General features: G+C 38.8%; 1 protein-coding gene across 1 annotated transcript in view; it reads right to left on the bottom strand.

The window, feature by feature from the left end:
- The window catches only part of INO80D (INO80 complex subunit D), a 45635-nt gene that overhangs the window by 20547 nt on the left and 2140 nt on the right, over positions 1 to 22948 (bottom strand). The window contains exons 2-6 of the mRNA XM_009890208.1: positions 22580 to 22649; positions 14696 to 14791; positions 14345 to 14591; positions 7903 to 8651; positions 4637 to 4745 (exon numbers count right to left, since the gene is read on the bottom strand). Coding sequence (XP_009888510.1) covers positions 4637 to 4745; positions 7903 to 8651; positions 14345 to 14562 — 1076 coding nt within the window. The 5' untranslated portion in view covers positions 14563 to 14591; positions 14696 to 14791; positions 22580 to 22649. The remainder of the gene's footprint in view (positions 1 to 4636; positions 4746 to 7902; positions 8652 to 14344; positions 14592 to 14695; positions 14792 to 22579; positions 22650 to 22948) is intronic.

The raw sequence follows: 22948 nt of genomic DNA, 5'->3' as shown, positions 1-22948 counted from the left end.
ATTCTTTGTTTGCTTAAGAAAGCCTTTTTATCTTGACTTTCTGAATGTGCAGGCACATATCAATAAGATCATCAAACCACATCAACACATTCAGTTAAATGAAGTAAAAATCATGAAGCATAATAATATCATCACTGGGACTTGTTAGAACAACAAGGTCCATAAAGCTACCCAGAAGTCCTCCACAACAAGCACTAGCTTGCAGAATGATTTTTTTGTTCACGGAGCAACAGAGTGTGCACGAATCTAAGCAAAGCAGACTTTGCTCAATTTTTCCTTTACGTTTTTCCTTATAGAACAGAGAAACTTTTTGCTAACTTTCCTATCTGTAAAACAAAGGAAGGGCAGGGGAAGAAAATAAGTCCAAACAAATGAAGCAAATCAAAAGCTCCCAAGGTTCAGACTGCAGAGCTTGTCCAGGAAGATTGAATGAGCTGACATCCAAACCTGCACACAGCAAAGCGGACCACAACTAGCTGATGATAGAAGAGATGCAAAACACCAGCCATGATATTTACTAAATAAAGTAAGATCCAGAAACGCAGGCAGAATAGCTGTCCCTGAAAAGCAGTATGACTAAGACCTACTTTCCTTTCTGGAAAATCCTATTCCATTCACGTGCAGGCTGTAAATTTAAGAGAGACTGCATCCATCTCCACTAAGGCTGCCCAGAAAAACTCCACAGGAGCAAACACTACCTTGACACAAATGCACATTTTTATGAAGTTTTATGTAAAGTCAACCATACTAAGCATTTAGTTTGTTAAAACAGATTACAGATTATTTTCTAGAAGCACAAATTACAAGTAATTAACCTCTGCAATTAAATGCTTAGTAGCACATACAACCTGTAAAAACTATTTAACATATGTAATGTTTAAAATATTTTCACATTGAAAATGAAAAGAAAATACACTTTCAGGATCTCTTAGGAAAGAATGCCTACTGGGAAAAACTAAGTGTTTAGAAAAATTTAATTGTGTGCTATTTAATATAATCTTCCTTTTCCCAACTTATTAATAGCAAACAGGAATACGTGAATGGGATCAGTTAGATATAGGTAGGTCTAAGATATTTCATCACTGCTCTGGGCCAAGATTTTTAAACAAAGTTGCAGACATACTGACTTAATCTTAATTATGGTTACAAATTAACTTTAAGACAAGACAGGAATATTATTTAGCAGGGAGAAAAAAGCATTTCTTTTAGATGGAAAGAGAGTTTTTAAATAGTGTTTTAAAATGCAAATGTTTGAGACTTTTTACTTCCCTCCCATTGAAATAGACAGAACAAAGTCATGGCATATTAAAATATTTTGAACTGTAGTTTATGAGATCATTTAAAAAAAGAAGATAAAGACATACACGCAAGACGTAAAAAGAAATCATGCCTGCAGTGGACAAGGGCTTATTTTGAGGCAATTTCTGAAAGCCTATTCAGAATTTTGTTTCGAGGCCAGTAAGATTAACCAAAACATATTTATATGTTCAAAGAAATCTAAAAATATCACACCACCACCTTATTTTTTTTCACTAGGCAAGTACTCAAATTGAAAGGTACTTTTATTGTTGTCCTTTCATAAACAAGTTTACCAACTTCTATTTAGTTTATTCTCTTAAGCTGCATATATAACTTCTGAAGTTCAACTTAAAATGTAGCATTTCATTTTTTAAAAGATTTCTGAAAGTGCACGCTAACCATTTGATAATCCAAAATGCTTCTTCCCAACCCTTCCCTTTTAGATTGTCATCTGTAAACATCAGGGGAACTATTGCTGAGTGTTCATGAACAAAACAAAGGCGGCAAAAAGCTGCAGAAAGGAAGAGCAGAAGGCACCATCAGGGAACCAGGAGAACATGCTCTCTACTCCGAGACACACCAGCAACTGTACTTCAAAACCCTCTGTAAGGATTTGAAGAACCTTCCCTTCTTCCTTTTAGATCTTCTAGTTATTTGGAGTTATTAAATCCAGCTTTGACAATACAGTGTTGGTATTTGCTCCTTTGAGTGAGCTGCTATGAGAAGGGACTCTAATCCTCACATTCCCTTTTCAAACTCGCTACTTGAAACAGTCACTTATCTATATTTCACTGCAGGAAGTGAAAAACTACTTTGTTTTAAAGTCATTTGTTTTCCAGTACTTTCTAAGCTATAAGACCCAGTAATTGAATCATCTGGGGGGACGCTTCACTAATGTGCGGCAGGGAACAGCCCCTGCTTTCCGCCCATATCGCTGCTCCCACAAGGAATTCCTCCCACTCCAGCGGCCGTCCCTGCCAGCCGCCCTGCCTGCACTGTGCCCGCTGCCAACTCCTGCACTACTATTCGCCTCGAAGCGCTGCACCCAGGAATCCTGCAACCACAGGAACCCGATTTTTCAAAATTAAAGGACAGAATAATAAAAGCAAACATTTGGCCTGTGTTTCCACAGATGACTGCAACAATACAAATTTTACAGATTAAAAGGCCAGAATGCAAGTAAATGCAAAAATGTATTACTGTTAAGACATTAATTTTAAACCAATCTGGTAAATTTTTGAAGTTGGAGAGCAGCTAGAGTATCACACAAGAAGTTCAACAGAAAGTTAGAGGATTCCCCCCACAATCACACAACCACAAATGGTGAGAACAAGCTGTCCAGTAATGCAGAAATTAACTAATCACTTTCTTTTACTAATCTGTTCTGAGAAGCATCCCTCCCGCCGTCTTCCACAGAGTCCAATGGAAAAGGACAGAATGGAGTTAGCTGCTGGAGAGTTATCCCTTTCACACAGGGACTGCAAGCTCAGATACAAATGAGCAGAGAAAAAAATAGCTTTAATTTTACTATGAAAAACAGTAAATACATTTCCATAGGTTTAGGTAAGTGATTTCAGCATCTAATGGTTTTGGGAAACAATCTCCATTGGTTTTCTGGTAAAATTAGCCTCCAAAATTCAGAGCCATAACAAATCATTGGCTGACTAGGTTAGGAGCCACCAGTCTGCACCACCAGATTAGCAAGACAGAGTCATTTTGACAAATCAAATCACCCAAGACCATAGTCTGAACTAATTAATCTTTAGCAGCAGTCAGACCACATAGCAACAGTGTCAAAGTGAAACATTTCAGGTAACAAAAACTTCTACGGAAGCTTGCGGAATAGGAATTAAAACTTTTAGAAGGCTGACATCAAGTGAATGTATTAATGTTTATACATAAACAAAATCAGAAAAGTTGTTGAAGAGCTAACACTGGGCAGGGTGATGGAAGTACAAAAGCAGTCAGTACCATACAAAAATTTATCTGTCGTGATTAGTTAAGACAGTGTTTAATTGAAGTGCATACAATGCTAGAATGGAACAGAAAATATCAAGACAAGGTATTATTTTCTCTCAGTATGTGAAAAGAGTAGGAAGAATCCAAAGGAAGTTAAGACAAATAGAAGACAAAACACACAGAGATGACCTTTATAAGTTGACAAAAAAACCCAGGGATCTATCGAAGAACCAGATCAAATGTCAAAGACAGAAGAGTGTCATGGAATTTATTTAATAGATATATCTCCTTTGAAAATTATGTATGATTTAAAACTCTGAGTCTGTTCATGTTTTCACAGAACAGTTTATTTAGAAGTTGCCTTTTAAGTTAAAACTAATGTTTGTGAAAGCTCGCTATCTCTCTGACAACTGATGCCCTAAAAAATTGATTCTATGACATCTAAATGATTCTATGACAATCTTTAGAGATGGTAAGAAGTTCTAGGAAGTTTCAGAATTTCCACGCAACAACAAAATAACATTCCATTAACATGATTACTCTAACTGTGGTATTTAAAAATTATACAAATGGGAGAGAGCTGTAGTACCAGAAAGTCCAGTTGCATAGTGAAAGAGAATCACAATACAGAAGCTACAATCAAACTTTATTGAGACCCGAGTTTCCTTTTGTTATCAACATGCTTCAGTTTTATTACAACAGCATGTCTGGGATGCTTTGCTTTAACTTTGCACCTTAACATTTTATTAATAGACATACATTATCATAACCTGCTGCAAGCCTTTCTGCACCAGCAGCTAAAACCTGCTCCGCTTATCCCTTCAATCACGTCACTTCCATTCAGTGCTCCCAACTATTTGACAGAGGTTTATTCAACACTTAATTATGAAAAGAAATGCCATGCCCTTAAAAAAAACCACATTAAAACAACATCCTGCACAATTGCCATAAGGATTAATGAGTAAAATGTAGCAAGTTTACAAACGAAGTTATTCACAGATAGTAGGACAGACAAGAAACCAGTAGCAACTCCCTTCATTTGGTTCAAATTCAGGAAAGAACTCTACTCAGCAAGGCACACAAGTTCATGAATAAATCTCATTAAACTCAATTAAATTTAGGCAAATAATCTTAAGTTCTTTCCTGATGCATCCTTCTGATAGCAGACTGCACAAGGTCTCTAAGTTAGGTGGAAACTGGGACAGAAGGCAGCAAGCTGTTTCATAGCTCTTACAAACAAATGAGTTTAAACAATCCTTTGTTTCAGCAAAGCACTTGAACAAGTGCTTAGGTTCCACAGACTCCACTTGAAGTGAAGCTCACATTTACATGATTTATTCCATCAAGGCCAGCATGAATACTAAAGAATCATACTCACTCATGTCTCTCATAGCCGAGGGTTTCTCGGATAGACCACGCAACCTGGTAAGGGGAGGTTTGCTCTGAATCCTCCAACTCCTCTCCACTGTCTTCAGACCAATCCAGCCCTAAGGGAATTGAAAATACGAAAGCTGGATGAAAAGTGTATCCACCTCATATAAGTCTCTGAGCAAGCCATGGCACAACAGCTGAATGTGTAGTATAGTCATGAGCATAATTACGTTTGATTAAATAATATAACATTCTCAATTACACAGGAAAAGTTACAGTAACAGCTCCATTACAGTGTGCAAATAGATTGCACCGATTTTTGTCAAATTTGAGTTTTCCTTTTCAAATCCTCATTGGCTTCTTTATTCATAAGCAGTGGAAAAAAAATCAACAGCTTTCTTACCCACAGAAAAATATTGCAAGCTTTCATACCAAGTACATGGAATCTTTAGAGAAAAGGTAAGAGATAAGTCCCTGCCACAAAAAACTGACTGCCTGGCAATTTTTAATACTACAGAATCTAAATAGGCCCCTTTCATTTCTGTTTATATTCTGACCCCTGCTCTGTGCCAAACCACAGGGAGAATAGGAAAACCATAAGAGAGAGCAGCAGGGACAGAGATAATACACAGCTACACAGGATGTTCCTCTGCTCATTCTCTGTAATTGCCTGCCAAATGCATACATTAGCATGAAAAGAGAGAGATGCACATACTCCTGGACTTTTACTAAGCAGCATTCTTTCGCTTAATGATGATGCAGTAGGATCAACTTGTTGTGTGCACCAGCAGCCTCAGTTAGTGGAGTTAAACACAACTGTTGAACAGGACAGCCAGAAACAGTCCCGTAAGTTCTCAGGTGGAACATTTTATCTGGAGTTTTATCTTTTGCAGTTTTCCCTACTGTCTCTCTCATATCCAGTGGTATTCTTGCCAGTTCCTTGCAGCAGGTGCGATAAAATCCCTTAGCTGCATTTACAAGCTGCCATTCTTACTTTTTCACTTTCTTGTGTGCTCCTTGAAAATGAGGCAGCAGTTGGGATAGACTTAAGGAACACTTTATTTCTGCTAAAAATAAACTAAACTACTATATCTGAGATTATTCTGAAGTCAGACACTTTGAATTTGGGAAATGCATCAGTAATTAATCACCTACTTTCAGAGTCAGAGACACACTCACGGAATACAATCATCAGGAGCACCTTCATCATTTAGAAGCAACACTTTAACACAAATCAGAAATATCAGAAACCCTATTTTTCAGGAGCTTCAGCATCCTGAAAATTCTACGCTTGGTTCCTATTTTTAAGATACGCATTTGAACTAAATTAAGATATCTTAAGATATTTGCTAAAATGCCAGAATTATACTTTCAACTTAAATGTTTTTTTACTCTTGCCCCTTCCATAAAGGGATGAAAAACCAACTTAATCATGGGATAAAGATATCCACAGTTGATACCATGTAACAAATTTCTTAGGCAAAGTTTAAAAATAAAATCAGAGGTTGCGTTGTTTTGTTTCTAATGGGCACTGTAGAAACGAAGGAATAGAATCTAATCCAGATTCAGCGATACTCACACTGAAGACTCCAGTTACATTAATATCCAATTACATGGCTCTGATGTAGGTACACATAAAACTGGCTACAACTTTTTAAAGATTCTGTGCAGTCATCTCTAGTGCTTCTCTATCATAAAACAGAAATCCTGAAATTCTCTGAACTGGCATAACTAGTCTTTAATATTAAGGCATATTACAAAGAAATAACAAACGTATTTTCCACTCTCACATAATCAATATGTGAATGCCATTACTTTGCTAAATATAAAATGTTCTAATTGCACACACATACAATTATGCATCTGCATAACTGTACATTTATGAGTCTAATTAGTTTTTCTATTATGCCTCTTTTTTAGAAAAATATATTCTCTTCAGTGCAAACACCACTTGAGAATGTAAAACATTAAACACAGAAAGTGATCTTTCTACAGTCTTTCAAAACGCAGGTCACTTTCCAAGCTATTGGGGTCTATGACCCTCAGAAGTGCCTCTGGAGTTGCCATTGCTCAAAAGACCTGCGTATATGTAGGACCATCAAAGCAGTTTTCTGAAGAACAGTGTCCTTTGGAGACATGCTATGGGATGCTAATTATCTTCTGAACAAATAGTCAAGCTATCCCATGAGTGCCAAAGGGCAGATCTTAACAGCAAATTAAAAAAAGGTTAATTGAAATAGCAAAAATTACAGATGTTTGCAATTAAATAAGATGTTACATGAAGAACATCCAGATTTATTTGAAGTCTTTTTTTTTTTTAAGATATCATAATAACATTCCTACTCTAATATCACAGTGACTCATGTTTCCCTTTTCCCTGTCAGTATTTTATTTGTTAGAGAAGTAAAACCTAAAACTAAGCAGAAAAGTAAGGTAACTTTGGAGGAGTGAGGGAGATAACAAGGAAAGATAGGTGTACCTAGGTCATAATCTGTATTCATAATCAGACAAATAAGCCACAAAGTCAGATGCCTTTTTAAAGCTTTATAGAGTACTACCGCCATAGCAGCAAGTTAGTTATATTTGCTTACATTTTCACAAGCAGCAATTGATTATTCGAGTTTCTACATAATAAGTAACGAGGAGACTATTCCTGCACTGGTATGCAGACAAGACTCCACCCCTCCAATTACCTGCTGTAACGGTGCTGTCCTCCTGCAATAATCTTTTGCTTTTGTTCATCCTCATTCTGTATGTGCCCAGAACAGGCCCAGTCAATAAAAATTCTCTTATGTTCCAATTTTCCCAGTCAAGTCAACTGGAAATTTGGATCTGCACAGAACAATGGGCCAAATCTCCAAACTTCTACTTGCACTCATTTTGTAATGTACACTTGTCAGATATTTAACATTCAATCTAACCTTGTCCACTGATGTAGGTACAGCTGTGCCACCTTTACTACTCATGTTGCAAACCTTCTGTACGATGTCTGTATCATCCAAGCAATGCTTTCTACATCTCAGTTTGATTTCTCAAATGGCTAACAGAACATTAAGAAGAATAAACAACCAAAATGTCATAAACCATATGCGATGGGTCCAGGCACTCCCTTCATAGAGAACAGGGCTGAAGAAAATACCAAGGGATTATCTATTTCGGGGTTATTTTGTAAGAACCACACATGAATGCAGGACAGAACTAGGAAGACCTTCCCTTTTGTCTTTTGGTTTCAGGTTAAAAAATAAGCAGGCAGTGTACCCATTATCTACCCACCTAAATGTGGAAACAGATCAGTGTCCAGCTGCTGTTTTCGAGTGCACAGTTTCACCAGTCTCTGTAGCCGGCTCATGCAGGACGAGTGCGGAGAGAAGGCTGTGGCTTTCATGAGGACCCGATCAGTCCTTGGAGGGTCCGTGACAGGAGCCCTAGCGGGTGGCAGGAGAGGCAGAGGTCTCTTGTTAGACAACTGCCGGGCTTGTGCTATAGTGTGTGTGGTGGGTGCCACTCCCTGCATTGGTAGGCTGGTGTTCGGAGGTTGAGGTGACTTGCAGACTACGCCCTGCGGTAGCCCTGTCGGCTTTAACGAAGCTGATGAAGGTGGCAGATGGGAGTGCTGCTGCTGCAGAGGCTGCTGCTGCAAAGGTGCAGGAAGGGGGCTAAAGTGCTCTTGGCGAACTTTTAAAATCTCTGTCTCTCTCTGGCGCTGCCGGTTTTGAGCCAACTTGCTCTGCAACTTTTTCCTCACTGTTGCCCCTTTCTTTAGGTCATCATCCTCCTCGTTGAAAGCAAAGGGGTCTTCTAATTCTGCTTCCAGGTAGTGGAGAGGAAGCCTAGCCCCTGGAGGGGAGAGGGACATCCCATCCAGTCCATTGGGCATCTTCAAGGCCAGGGTGGGCACTGTCAGACTGAAGGCCATAGCATCCATCTGATGCCTGACCTTTACCTCCTCTATGGGATCATTCTTTTTCTTCCTCTCCTTTTTCGGTATAAAGCCAAGTACCTGCAGGTGGCTGTTGCAGTACCTTTGAAAAGTAAAAGCAGTCAGTTATTAATGGAACTCTTCTTAGTAAAATCTGAAAAAAGTGGACATCACTAAAGGGAAATCCACACACACCCATCTCATGCAAATTTATATCGAAACACAAGAGGTTTTGTAACAAGTGTACACAACTGCTTCTAATACAACAGATAACTGGTGTTCCCAACCTGTAACAGAAAACAAAAACTTACACAAGTGACAATTCGTAATTTTAAGATGTAAAAGTCTTCATTCACTATTCATAGGAGATTCACACACAACCATTCAAAATATTTACTCTCTAATAATACGGTAAATACTCACAAAACAAAGAAAACAAAACAGATGGACTGTCCGATACAAAAAAACAGTAAGAACTCAAACCATTAACTCTGATCATTTCAAAAGTTCCCAAGAAAAAGTATATTGAAGACTACTTCCTTTCATTTGGCTGTTCTTTCACTGGAAGTAGTTAACATTTTCATCAACACACACATTATTATTATGAATTCCACTGTAGTAGAGAGCAGTTTCTTATATGGACAACCTCACTAGAGATACCTGCTGAGAAGGGTCACTAGTTGCACTTAATAAACAAGTAGCATAAATATTTAAGTTCTGTTTTAGTAGTTTAACATGATTAATTTTGTAGCCAGAGGATCAGCTGCATGTTCTTCAAACAAAAATCTAGTTTAAAAGAAATTCTATGCTGCTAGAAAATGTTTACACAATGCCAGTAATACGTACACATACAATCCACAAATATAGATTTTAAGCTCTTCTAATATAAAAAAAGCTTTTATAGTCACGTTATTAAACAAAAAAAAAAAGACAAAAAAGGAAAAAAAGTCTTTGAAAGTTTGTAACAAAAATTAAAAGGGGAAGAGTTACAATTTATGGCCACAGACAACAAACTAAGAGGTAAACAATTAATTTCTGTCTGATTAAAATAAGCAGGTGACAGAAATGTAGGAACCATGATCTGATCCTTTTCCTGTTTCACACAGGCAGGCCCTCCTGCCTCGGTAGAAAGCCACCAGCAATAAGACTTCTGCCCTTGCAGGATCCCCTCTATAACCTGCAGCTTACAGATGAAAACAAAGATATGAGAAAAAAGTGATGTCTACATCAAGGTATTAATGAACAATAAGGACAAGCTAAGGAAATATACCGTGAAGATATAAAATCTGACCATTTTGGATCTGAGAAAAGTAAGCTTTGTCAAACAAGTAGGTTAAAATTAAATTACTCCTGGTCTTCATGGAGAGAAAATAACAGAAAAGCCCAAACCAAACCCCTCAAAAAGGTTTAACACTTCAGTTTAGTGACTTTCAACTTGCTGTTCCACCCCTAAAGAAGCAATGTGTGAACTGCTTCCAAAGGGTCCATAAAAGGGAAAAAAGAAAAAGCAAGTTCATGTATACTCCTAAACGATCTCCATACATGTAGTTTCTCAAGCGATCCACACCCATAAGGATTCACAAATCAGAAAAGGCTGGAAAGGACTGCTGCTTATTATTGTCTAAATACTTTCTTCATTACATTAAGTTGTAAGTAATAAATAAATCTAAATGAGGCAAGCTGTAAGCCAGCAACGTGTGGAGTCCTTATTAGAATACACTGAAATACTGTACATTCATACTGAGAGATGCACTTCTAAAAATAAAATTATATAATTAGGGCTCAATAAAGCTTCCATTTAAGTCAACAGCACTATTCCCATAATTAAAATTAAGCACTTTTTAAATATTTTGTTTGAACAAGACTGATGGGATCAGTTAGAACAGCACTTTTAGTATGACAGAAGAAAAAACAATAAACAACAGACAAAACAAACACAATGGATTTTTTTCCCCTCTTATTCCAATAAAAAAGAGTTTTGCTAAGTGTGAATGTTTGTTTTATATTGTTCAGAACTTAAATATTGCCATCCTGTGCTTGTGTAGGAGTGAGGAGGTAAAACTGCCTAGTCTGTTTTCATTGTGAAAACCAAAAAGAAAGCAAGGCATAAAAAATGTGAACAAACCTATGAAAAGGTAATTAGCTCGCTAACATTCTCTGAGTTTTAGGCTATTAAGGGTGTTGCTTGTTAATTTAACTCTAACAGCATCATTTTTATGTGGCAGAGGATAAAGCTTTGGCTATTACAACTGACCGTACTGCATCACTGAAAGCCAACAATATCTTATATGGCATCACCTCTAGACACAAGCCCAAAGATGCCTGATGACAACATAATGAAAATACAGATCACGTGCACTTGCAGACTTTAGTACACATTGACTTGGCTCTGTTTTAGGCTCCGTCTATCAACTCTCTAGCGCAACCGAGGCTGATACACCTTGTCTGCTGGACTAAAAGGAGCAAGAAGAAGCTGGGAAGAACACTTAGAGCCTGCAAACAGGCAGTTTTGGCTAGGCATAATTTATTAGCACCAACTCAACCTTGGCCTTCACAGGCTCTGGCTTGTCCCATGTGGAGCCAGATGGGCACACACACCCACTTCCCTGTCCTTCAGGTTCCAAGTTGGCTTTTTGGTTGGCCCTGGCCCAAACTGGCTCTGACTTTATGTGGTGCTGCAGAGCCTGGTGCAGACATTAACCAACTATGTTGGAACCAGTCTATAACCAGCTGAGCTAAGACAATAAACTCTTTGGATCAGATGCAATGCCAGGGAAGACATTAGTAGCTCATGCTCCATGGAAGACAGATTACTGGGAAGACTGGAATCGCACTTGCAAATAGCACAGTCCCTTTCACATGGCTCTGAGCATGAAACCTGTTAGGGTCAAGCTGGCCCTACAAGAGCCAATTCTGATGTGCCTGTCTTAGTGGCACAATTTGTCATTTCTATAACCTGCCCGCGAGTTATTCTCAGCTGCCAGTATCACATTGCGTTATCTAACATATTTTTTTCCCCCTTCCTTACTCAGTGCCAAAGGCACTTATTCTGTGCAGGTGAGGTAAAGTGCAGTCAGCACATATGGTAAGAGCAGTGGGTTGATATCCATTAAAACTATCATGTGAAGCACACAAAAGTTGATGGGCTCTGAAGGCTTCAGCCGGACAGTTTCCCACATCACTGGGAGGGCAAGAATCCAGACTGAGAGGTTTTCCACCTACAACTGCATTCTGCTTCCCAGTACACCCCAGACTGGTACCAAGTTCTGACAATTACTTAAAGGAAGACCCAAATAAACTGGGAAGCATCTTGCATATTAACAAAATATTTAAAGATTCTCTTGAAAGAGGAGAATTAGAGATAAAATGGTGTTTAACTGAGCTAAATTGTAATAATCCTACAATTAAAAAGCTGAACTTCATTATATATGTGTGTATTTGGATAAGAAAGAATTAGGAAACGTGTTTAGAGGAAATGCAAATACAGAACCCATGTCTGTATCATCCCGTATATATTCTTTAAAAAAACAAGATAGTGAGTAGAGAAACTAGGCTTCAAATAAGGCAATGAAGTCATGCACTATTAATAGATTTAATTTGTAGAGTGCTAATGGTTAATAAGAAATCTAATAATATGGCAGCATATTAAACATCTTTGTGGCTGGTAGCATCTCATTTGTCTGGGGTCAAGTGATAATTTTTTTTAATTATCTGTGGACAGACTATGAAGCTTTTGGCATATAATGCATGCATCCTGTTAAGGCATTTTATCTTTAAAAGTATATAAGAAGATAGCTGTCAGAACATCATACAGCCTGCTTCTGATCATGTACAGTTACATGTCTAAAACTGTGACAAAATGACCATCTGACAGCAATTTTGTACTCAGAAAATTAAAAGCTACGAGTGAAGAACTCAGACATAGCAAACATCTTTATATCGAAAAGAGTGTGAAAAAAGTCTCCTAAGAAACAGATACAGGTTTGCCTGCCAAAAAAAAAAAAAGTTTAGAGCAGGCACAGTCTTATCACTAGCATTCATTAAATTTTATTGTTAAAATTAAACTCTGCCCTGAGGACGAGTCTTTTAAAATATTCTTTCAAACTATCACATCCTCTCATTTGAAATTAAAAGTTTATTTTCTCCTTCAGACACCTGCTGTCCTCTTCAAGTACTGTAATGTGACACTCGACATGCAATTGAATTATTCTAATATAACATACACCAGATGTCATGACCACACTTCACTTTAACTTGAGAAAAATCAAAAAGAACAAAGTGTGAACTCAATTCAAGGTGTAAAGAAAAATCTCAAATTCCATGGGAACATATGAGACCTAAAAAAGTGTCATTAAGTACTATTATTTCAATTGTTTTTAAGTATGACCCCTGGTAAACAGCAACTCTGGCTCAGTCAGCTCTTGCATCTGAAATTACAGCATACCATTTGCACTAACAACTTCCATGATCATTTCTGCGAGCTTATTTCCAAAGAGCCTCAATTGTACAGTAGCAAAGAAACAGTCACTGACTGTCAAATTACAGCTTGAAGTTACTCATCTTGTGCCATTTGAGCATTTGCCCTACAGCTTTTGACAAACATTCATGTTTTTTTCCTCACTTCATCAGTCTCCTCAACTGAAATGGCAGGTGAAGTGCAAGTTAATTTAGAGCACAGTCCAACTGTTGTTTCAGACAAGAGAGGGAGCTGTGAGCTGAGAAGGAAGTTATATGTAGGGCACAGTGGGAACACTGCTAATAATGTGAAAGGTTAGTGAATGGCAGCTAATAATGTGAAAGGTCAGTGAATAGTCGTTTGATTCTTTTTTGGCATATTTTGTTTATATTTTAGGTTAAAAAAAATGTTTCTAACAGAACAAGCCTCAGATAGTTAACACACACATTACTTTAAAACTATGTTACTGGCAAAACCTGCAACAATGACTCCGAAGAATTCAAGTCATATATATCTAGTAGCCAAGATTAGACAAATTCTGCTATTTCAACCCAGGCAACACGAATGAGACTGGTGTTCAGGAAATCTCAAAGAGCAAGGAAGAATGTCCTTGTGGTTACAGTATGGGCTGCAATTCGTGAAATCTGGTTTGAACTCCCAGCTCTCTAAAAACTTCAAGCACTATCTCTTGCAAGGCATTTAATACCTGGGGACCTTGGGCATCTTCATTTGGGCAGGGAGGGGGGAGAGGGAAGCAAAGCAGAAAGGGAGCAGACAGCGCTTTCCCAGCTCGCTCATCTGTTATCAAGTAATATTTATTTTATTCCAGTAATACAACACTACAGATCAGTACCAAATCACAAACACTGAATTGTAATTCTGGATCCATCCCTATGTGTTACTGCTCCCTCAGCCCAGAAGGTATGCATTTGCTACTGTTTGTCCTGAAAAAGTAGATGGCAGCGTGCTTTTGGCACAGCTGGCCGAACAAGCAGGCTTTTTTAAGACCCTGTACTGTGAGTGACAAAGCAAATTAATTAGAACAGCAGGTATCATGTAGCAGGTTTTATCCACAGTTTATAGTGTATTTGAGAAAAACAGTGAACTCTCCAGTAAACTTCCTTGGGAGTAAGTTACTGCCCCCTTCCTGAGTACCTGACTCACACAGAACATAAAATAAAGTTCACTGGTCTTAAAACAGAACCCTCAAAAGAACACCCCTAGAATTCAATCCACTCATGCCAGTTCCTCCTTCGTCCTGAAACCAGGTGGCGTCTTAAAAGAAAACTCATGCCTGTCCCAGCCACTTCCCACTTTGCAGATGGGTAACCACAACTCACCTACGGTCCTCAGATTTGGGGATGGGGTTGGTGCAGCGTTGGCTGTTATACTTGGCCACATATTCACATTGCTTGAAGGGGGCAGTCTTGTCCTCCAGAACGTGTCTGATACAGAAGGCGTAGCCGTTAAGTCGCCTCTGCTTGCACAGTTTGGGGCTATATGAGCACAAGGGCTTATTGTCAACCTCAGAGAAGTGTATGTGTTTGCCTTCATACATCACGTGACTCTATTCCTTGTGAACATCAGCTGAAAGAACCAAAATATTAAGATAAATTACATAAGAAAAAAAATGCATTCAGTTCTAGATTGTGTGTTTCATTTTGGCAGGAAAGAGGGACCCAGAACAATACCTGATTTTAAATCTTCTGTACCATATCAGTGTTAAGAGAGAGCCCCAAGGACACCACTATCCTGGAATGATGATGAACCAAGATGAAGCAGATTGTCTAAGGAAAATATCGAAAAGGTCAAAGTCAGTCAGAATAAAATAGACACTATTGCTGCTTAACAAGTAAGTGGACAGATGCAGTCACTAAACCTGTAGCTCACCTAGCATCCAATAAGCCAAATCCACTAGCACAACAGTTTTCAATTAGTAGCCACAGATCTTCGGAAACCATGGAAAGAAATTATTGGGGAAAAAGAAAAATTCTACTGCCACCACACTTAAACCTGTTAAACAAAACTCCACTCATCTACCAGAAAGTGATTAGGAGCTACAAGTCGGAAAAGGTTAAGCATCAGATTAGATCACTTGCTTTCAGGAATCAAGTTGAATGATGATTAACCCATTTCATTGCAGAGGTTTTACTTCAAGTACCTTTGCTTACAAAAATGCTGATGACTATCCTTGCTCTGAAAAATTTTAATTTCATCAGGCAGTGCAAGAAAGCTTTTTTTTTTTTTACCACACCTGATGAACTGTCTTCAGATCTTGTAGCCACCTACAGCTTCTGCAAGCATCACTTCCTGAGGTCATCATGGTTCTTCAGAGCTTTTCATACCTTACTGTACTTATTTTAGGTAAATGTGGGCATTAATAATGTCAGAGGCAGTACTCCCACTGGTGCCAGGAGGGCTGAAATGTAATTTCAGCAAGAGGTTGGGTTTTTTTCCTCCCTAAAATAGACTCCTACAGTGCAACAAAATAACAAATGCACGCAATCATAAGGTACTTTTCCATTTCCTAACACTATGGAGTCTTTGGCAATCATCTCTGGAAAAAAAAAAACATCCCCCAAACCCCCTCCACCCCAAAGCAGCTTCAAATAAAATTAACAGTACACATATTCTGCAGCTACTCTGCTACAGCCAGCTTAACCTGCAAAAAGCAACTTTTATTCAGAAAGGCCATCCTGAAGCACTGGAATAAACTCTTTTGAACATGGTATATTCAGTACCCAGTTCAGTTTCATCTGTGTTATATATCAAGCAAAGGAATGTACATAGAGGTGATATTAAGGAAATACGTAACAAGTTAGAGGCACATGACCAATGTACAGATTACGACCTATCAACTTACTTGTTCCCAAGGCCTGAAATGGCAAGAACACGATTGCGAGGAAGAAGGCTACACAGACTTTCAGGAAAGATGCAGTTTCTGCTTGTGAAGGTACAGTCCTTCACTTCCTGCTGTATAAAAGCGCCTTGAGAAAATGACAAGCACTATGGCACTGGGGGATCTAGAAAATAACCTTTAAGTCACTAGGGCAAAACAAAACACCCTGTCGCACCTCTAACAGTAAACTGCATAAACTAGGCCTTTCATTAGCATATATCTAGCTGTAGAAGCAGAAGGACAGAAGACTACTAAAAATTTAAAAACACACTTAAAATTCTCGAAACAGTTGTATATGCATACACAGCATACAGAATGGAGACACGCTACAAGAGGTAACTAGCACAAGTGATCTGATTAATCATTTGACAATAATAAAGATCATTTCATATTTCCTCTTTATACACATAGTTCCCTTCCCACGCACACATGCAAGCACACACCCCCAGGGGCAGGGGCCTCCTGCTGTGTTTACACCAAATAGCCACAACACAAGCACTGACAGCTAATCCAGTTCCAATCACCTTCCCCAACTTCTCTCAATGCATGGAAGCACGTGAAAGTACAGGGCACAGACTATATATATTTGAAACCAATCATTGCAGTATGACCCTCACAACACATCAGTCCTAAGGACAAAAAAGTTCATTGTTGGCTGTGCCCTTCAAAAACACAGAATGGGAACTATCTCTTCTTTAGCATGCTGAGAACTAAAAATAATCCTTTCAGACACCTTTGCTAAGGCAGATACTGACATACACTTCAGTATTATCCAGCAACAACGTGAAAGAGAAACATAAATCCCATGGTGACACGGCCAATACAGGAATTGTGACCTGGGTTTGGGTCCCATATGTTTGAGAGACAGCCTTTTCCATTACTATGGTAGCAAAAGTAATCAAATGAGTCTTAACTAATTTCATCTCAAACACACAATGAAGCTGACAGAAAGCCTTTTGCTCTGGAGTTTGCTTCTCCTGACAGTTAACCAAAGCTTGTATTTGGTGGCATACTGGACAGGATGAAAAACTTGAAAGAACAAGTGCATCTTGCAGTTAGGGTGACTCATGCTGCTCCCTATTTCTTCCTGTTTTATTTACCACTTTCTTTTAAGCTACTATTATAATGCTTTGCAGAGTTTTTGATGGACCAATGACCTTCTCCTCTTTTGCACAAGCCACCAACGTGTCTTTTCTGAAGGTTATCAAGCAACAGACCAAAGAAAACCATTTTGAGGAACTCTTTCCAAAGTAAACAGCGAGAAATGCATACCTGGTATGCCTCCGTTAAGCTTCTGTAAAGAAACTGGTCCACAGTTCCCAGCCACTATAATCCTGGATTTATTCTTGTGCCCTCCGTTTTATTTTTGGATTTAACTCATAATTAAGTCTTATTTTTGCACTTAACTTGACTGTGTCAAGGCAGGCATAGTATTTTACTTCTCACTTGTCTGAAAGACACAGGGCACAAGTACAATGCCATCTAAAACATATAAGCAAAAATGCTGATAACAATCCTCCGGAAAACCAATGAGCTTGAAGATGATTTTTTGGGTCTATATATACACTAAGAGAAGCTCATGCAAATACAACCACGTTAAAAATCCTGATAGGAATCAATTAGCGCAACTACAGTGCAATGAACAAAAAGAAAGCTAATATACCTAGCAGCCAATGTAATATAAAAAACCCCTACAATTCTCTCAAACTTGTAATCATATCTTTGTTGGTAGATTCCTACACAGACTCCCCAAAAGGCGGTGGCACTATGGTGATACACTGCCAGATCAGAGACTGAAGTTGTACTTAATCTAAAAAGAGCTTTTTCTTTTTACTTCCAGAGCATACCGTGTATATATATATATCTAAAAAAAAAAAAAAAATAACAAAGACTTCTAAATCTATTGATTCTGATTGAATCTGATGCAGTATTTTATTTTGAACAAAATATACAGGAGTTCTTAAGAGAGCTTTTTGCTGCTACATAAAAAGTAGCACAAGCATGGAATATGCACATGTTGCTTAACTGAAGAGAACTGAAACTACACTTAGCTAAATAGTGGGTGGGGGAGAAATTATTTTTGTCCCACAGGATTCAGTAAGAGATGACGGAAACATGGACTTCCCCTGGAAAAATCAAATGCTTAAGCAGCTGTCCTTCACTGCAAAAATATCAGGGCACAAAACTTTCTGGAAGCTGTTTTGGATTTTGCATTTATACTCTACATTGAAGCTGTACAAAGGTTCAACAGAAACATAATTTATACCTTCATATGCTCAAACTAGCTTTAGCCAAAATGAATGAATGAGAAACCAGAGGCTGCTTCTTGAGGGACCTAGATTTTCCTTAAACAATTGCTTCTAAATAAAAGATTTTGAGCTAGTCAGAAGCAATGCGGCAAAGAACAGAAGAGAACCCAAAAATGTGTGTCATTGCCAAAGACATGACTGAAGTTTGAAAAATCATGGTAGGGGACAAGGTGAATATGGAATGGTTGTATTCCATATCTCACAATATTAGAACTAGGGGTATTTGATGAAGCTAGTAAGAGATTGACTCAAAACATATTAAAGAAGTCTTCATTTTTACTACTCACAAGTAGTGAATTGCTGGAACTTGCTGTCACAGGAGGCTATGGAAGCAGACAGTATCATCAGATTCAAAGAGACAACAGAAAAGTTCATAGACAATGAGGACATAAAGTGATGTACCTGCTAGCACGCCTAATTTAACAAATATGGATGGTGGAGGAGTAAGAGAAGAAAACACGAAAAAGTGGTTCGGCTTTCATGCTCTTGCTAAATAGCATCACTTATTCCTACCGCCCAAGACAGAACACTAGGTTGGATTGAGCCCTGATCTGACCCAGCTGGGTATTTCTTACATTCTTACGCAGTTACCACTAATATTTGTAATTTGATAACACATACATTTCTCTCTTTCTCCCATTTTTTATTCCTGAGCAGTTGACTGGAAGAAAACAACCCTCCCTGTGGTGAAAGCCCTATCTGGACATGTGAATAGCAACAAACTTGGCAACCCAGCAAAGCTTCAAAGCTTCATAGCAAGGACAGGCAGGCCACAGCACAAAGCCACGCTCTGTAACATCATCACTTAGAGCAGAGCTACTCGTCCTGCTGAGTCCTGCAGCCACCATAAGACAACAGAAGGTGGTTTGCAAAGTGACCTTAAAAAGAGAAATGAAAGACTTAAATACACACAGGTACACACCTGCACAACCACCAGTACCTGCTGTCAGGCATAGAAAGAAGCCAGCTCCCAACTGCTTTTAGTACTGGCAAGCAGGCACAATCAGTTCCCTTGCAGCCCACATCAGCTCCGCGACAATGAAACTGTAGCTCTGCACTCCACACACCCTCTCCCAAAACAGTTAAACAGTCCTTCAGAGACGCTGGGAAACAGTGTAGCAGAAAACTTTGGGGGAGAACCTTTGCCAGACCATACTGGGTATCAGCATTAAGTCATTTCGTAACCCAACATCATCTGTAGTCTACAGAGAAGTTAATGGCCTAGCCACTATTAGAAAGCCCAAAGCATCATAGCCCTAAAACTCAATCAGTAATTTTGAGGAAACATCGTGATGAAAACATTAGAATATTTTAAATCATGTGCGTTGGATACATTCTTACAGGTATGCTCAGAACTTGTCATTCAATGTACCTAAGATCCTTTTAGGCAATGGAATCCCCAAATGCATTGTAAATTGCAAGGCAATTATATGTCAGTGGTTAAAAGATGTATAATTAAGAGGACTGAGCTCAGAGCTTCACACATTGCATCCAAACAAAAGCCACGATTGAAGAGGTCTTAACTGTGTTGTTTTGCATTTGCTAATACTAGCGCAGATTTCATGTGAAATTGCCTAGTGTCTTCATGACATCTCACAGACAAGGTACAATCATCTACACATGCTTCTAAAACCATCAGCTTGGGGCCAGAAGTAGAACGTGGATCTCCAAGAGCCTCAGCTTTTCCACAAACACAAATAGGATGAACAGTAGTTTTGCTGATTCCTCAACTTGTCCAAGCAAGAACAATTCCTGCCATTGCCACTGTCTGACCCTTTTGCTGAGACTAACAGTAAATACATAGATTTTAAGATGTTTGGGCAACATGGAATTTCATCCACACAGAGATGAACAGAGACCATAAAAATCATTGCAAAAAGACAGGCATTTAAAGCTACCTTACAATAAAACCTTTCAGTCAGTATTAGTAAAAACTGTGTTATTAGAGGGAAAGCAAAAACAGTCCTTTTTTCTATTTCATACTAAGAGACTTTAGGCAACTAGTACCTCCCTGTGAAGTGCTCTGTTCTATCAAGAGAAGCTGACCACATCTAATTGTGGTCGACATCAACACCACAAAGCTGTAACTTCTGTCCCTGTTCTGTGATCTAACCATAACTTTGGCTTAGTTCTGGTCATGTAAAAGCTCAGTTTTCTACTATGCTCAGCTACCAAACCGAGCCTGCTGTAATTTTGGAAACAAGAGTCTTTTTGTTAGTAAAAGCATCCAAATTGAGACAGAAAACACTGGGAAGAAGTCAACTACAATAGTTCCTGTAGGGAACACTTTCATTAACTAGAGTACAGTCCTTACTAAAGAAGACCTCTGAAGTGCCCCGCACAGTACTGCACACACATGCAAGTACTCTTAACAGATCAAGGCACTTAACATGTTAAGATCTTACTAGACATTTTCAGTTACCACCTGGAATCATAGTTTTGACTACTTTTTTTCACATGTTAAAATCTACCTGGGAAGATAGAAGCAACAACATTGTCCCCATTCTGCCTTTTTAGAAAGCTTATTACTTCAACTGTGCAAAAAGGCAGTTTATTATTGCATAAGGATGTCTGGTATGTTAACAGAAAAGCAGCAGTATATTTTAGGCAATTCTGGTAATATAGATTATGCTTCAGAATAAAATGCAGTACATGTGGGATTAAATTTAAGTATTATTCCTAATAATATTAATCGCTAGAGAACTTACAGACTTGTAACAAGTTTCAATCAACAGCAGAAAACATAACTAAGAGGAGCAAAAATAACTCTTTTTGTTCCAAAACTTAACAGATTCTTCTTTTTGTTTTCCTACACAAAATGAACTTAAGCAGGAATTTTAATTTCAGCTGATTCACTCATCTGATAGATAGTACCTTAAAGGAAACATGACAAAGACAGCCCAAAGCCTAAAAAACAACAACAATTTAAGACTCTAGGAATTTTAGAAACCTCAAAGGATTTCTAACAAGAAAAATGTTAAGTAGGAAGATTCCTAACTGTCACTAAGAGCACATTCCTATAGATTTCAATAAAATAATTTCCTGAACATGGCTATTCCTGATCTAAGGTTCAAGACAGGCTCCATATCTTTGGAAGTCTTTTGAACAAGGATTTCTCTATTTGAGCAGAAGGTCTCGGGCCCCAATCCTGCAATTACATCCTCACAGGCAGATTCTCATGCTTGCACAGAAACACACTTATTTCAATGTGGCTGTAAACAGGCCCAGGTTTTGCCAGGGTGAGTGGGGCTGCAGAAAGGCAGCCTTCAGATGCAGCAACAAATGGAACATTTAGGCCATTGCCACATTGCAGAAATGTACTTTAAAACGTTATCTCAAAATATCAAAACCATGATCCTGAGAGAAAGCAGGGACTAAATATACCACAGCATACCTTGTATCTGTACTTGAACAAAAAAAAAAGGCTGTAAATCCAAGTCTTTTATTTATTCAAATGACAAATAACCTGCACTAGCATATGAGGCTAAACAAAATACTTTAGTCTTATTTTTAGTCCCAATACTGCAAAGACAAACAAGCTTATTTTCACACAATACAGGAATATCATTCTTGCTTCAGTGGAAATACTCAATAAATAAAATAAAGCTGTAATGCTCTTCACTGAGCAGCCTTTTAGCAGTTATAAGCTATCAGAGTTTCAATGTAGTATTACAACAAATTTGTACCTCCTGAGGATTTACCACACTGTGAGAACACGGTACATGCAACTCTGTAGGACCAGGCACTGCGCACAAATTCATTCGCTCACCATAAAAACATTGAAACATTACAATAACTCCCACTAAGTAAATTTCAGATTGCTTTCTGTAGATAATTTAGCTTTACAATTAATAAAACTTGTCTGATGTATGTACATATTACAAACAAAACACATAAGGGGCCGAAGATGGCTGTGAAAGCATCACCAGGTTGTAAGTGACAGCTTCATACAACACGAGTGCTCTGGTTCAGCAATCAGCAGCGGTACCCGGTGGGTATGGCCTCAGCGTGAAACACTGCCAGCACAAGGGTGCCCATAGGCACGGGCACTCAACTACAGGGGAACAATGCACTGCCCTAAATGTGCCAATTTTCTTTTTAAGTCTACCAATCCTCAAAAACTGAGAGCAGCCTTAAAATAAACCTTCATCATATGTTGTTAAGTAACAAACTTAGAACTAAGTATAGATCTACATATTTTAATCAGATGGTATAATATAAGGCTTTAAGGTAAGTGCTACTGTCATTTCCAAAATTCATTTGGGTTTACCTGTATAAAGCCATTAGCATTTTGAGCTAAACAACATATTAAGGAACATTTGACCAAAACTAGACACCTCTTGCATTAGAAACCAGAGCTAGTTCACCTGTGCGGGGTGAAGCGCGTTGGTGGGTTTTCCAGTGGACTCACTTCACAACTACCAGACGTTCTTTTCCCTGAAAAAAGGATCGTTTCATTTTCAGTCCTGGGAGGCAACGGCACCTCACAGGGAACCCCCCCGCCCCGCAGTGGGACAGCTAGGTTCCCCCAACACGGATGTGAGAGGGGGCCAGGACCCAAGTCCAGACACGGCCCTTGCTGAGGCAATCCCCTTCCCCTGAGTGGAGCGCCAGCAGGCTGTTGCCCCCGTCCCACTGACACCAACCGGCCCTGGGACAGTGGGGGTGGCTGAGGGACCCCAGCTCGGGCCCTGGCAGGGCTGAGGTGACTGCCAGCCCCGACACATGGCGGGGCA

Source organism: Charadrius vociferus, unplaced genomic scaffold, assembly GCF_000708025.1.
Source record: "Charadrius vociferus isolate BGI_N301 unplaced genomic scaffold, ASM70802v2 scaffold147, whole genome shotgun sequence".
Classification (NCBI taxonomy): Eukaryota; Metazoa; Chordata; class Aves; order Charadriiformes; family Charadriidae; genus Charadrius; species Charadrius vociferus.
The sequence above is the reverse complement of the archived record's forward strand: the minus strand, read 5'-3'. Positions and strand labels throughout refer to the sequence as shown.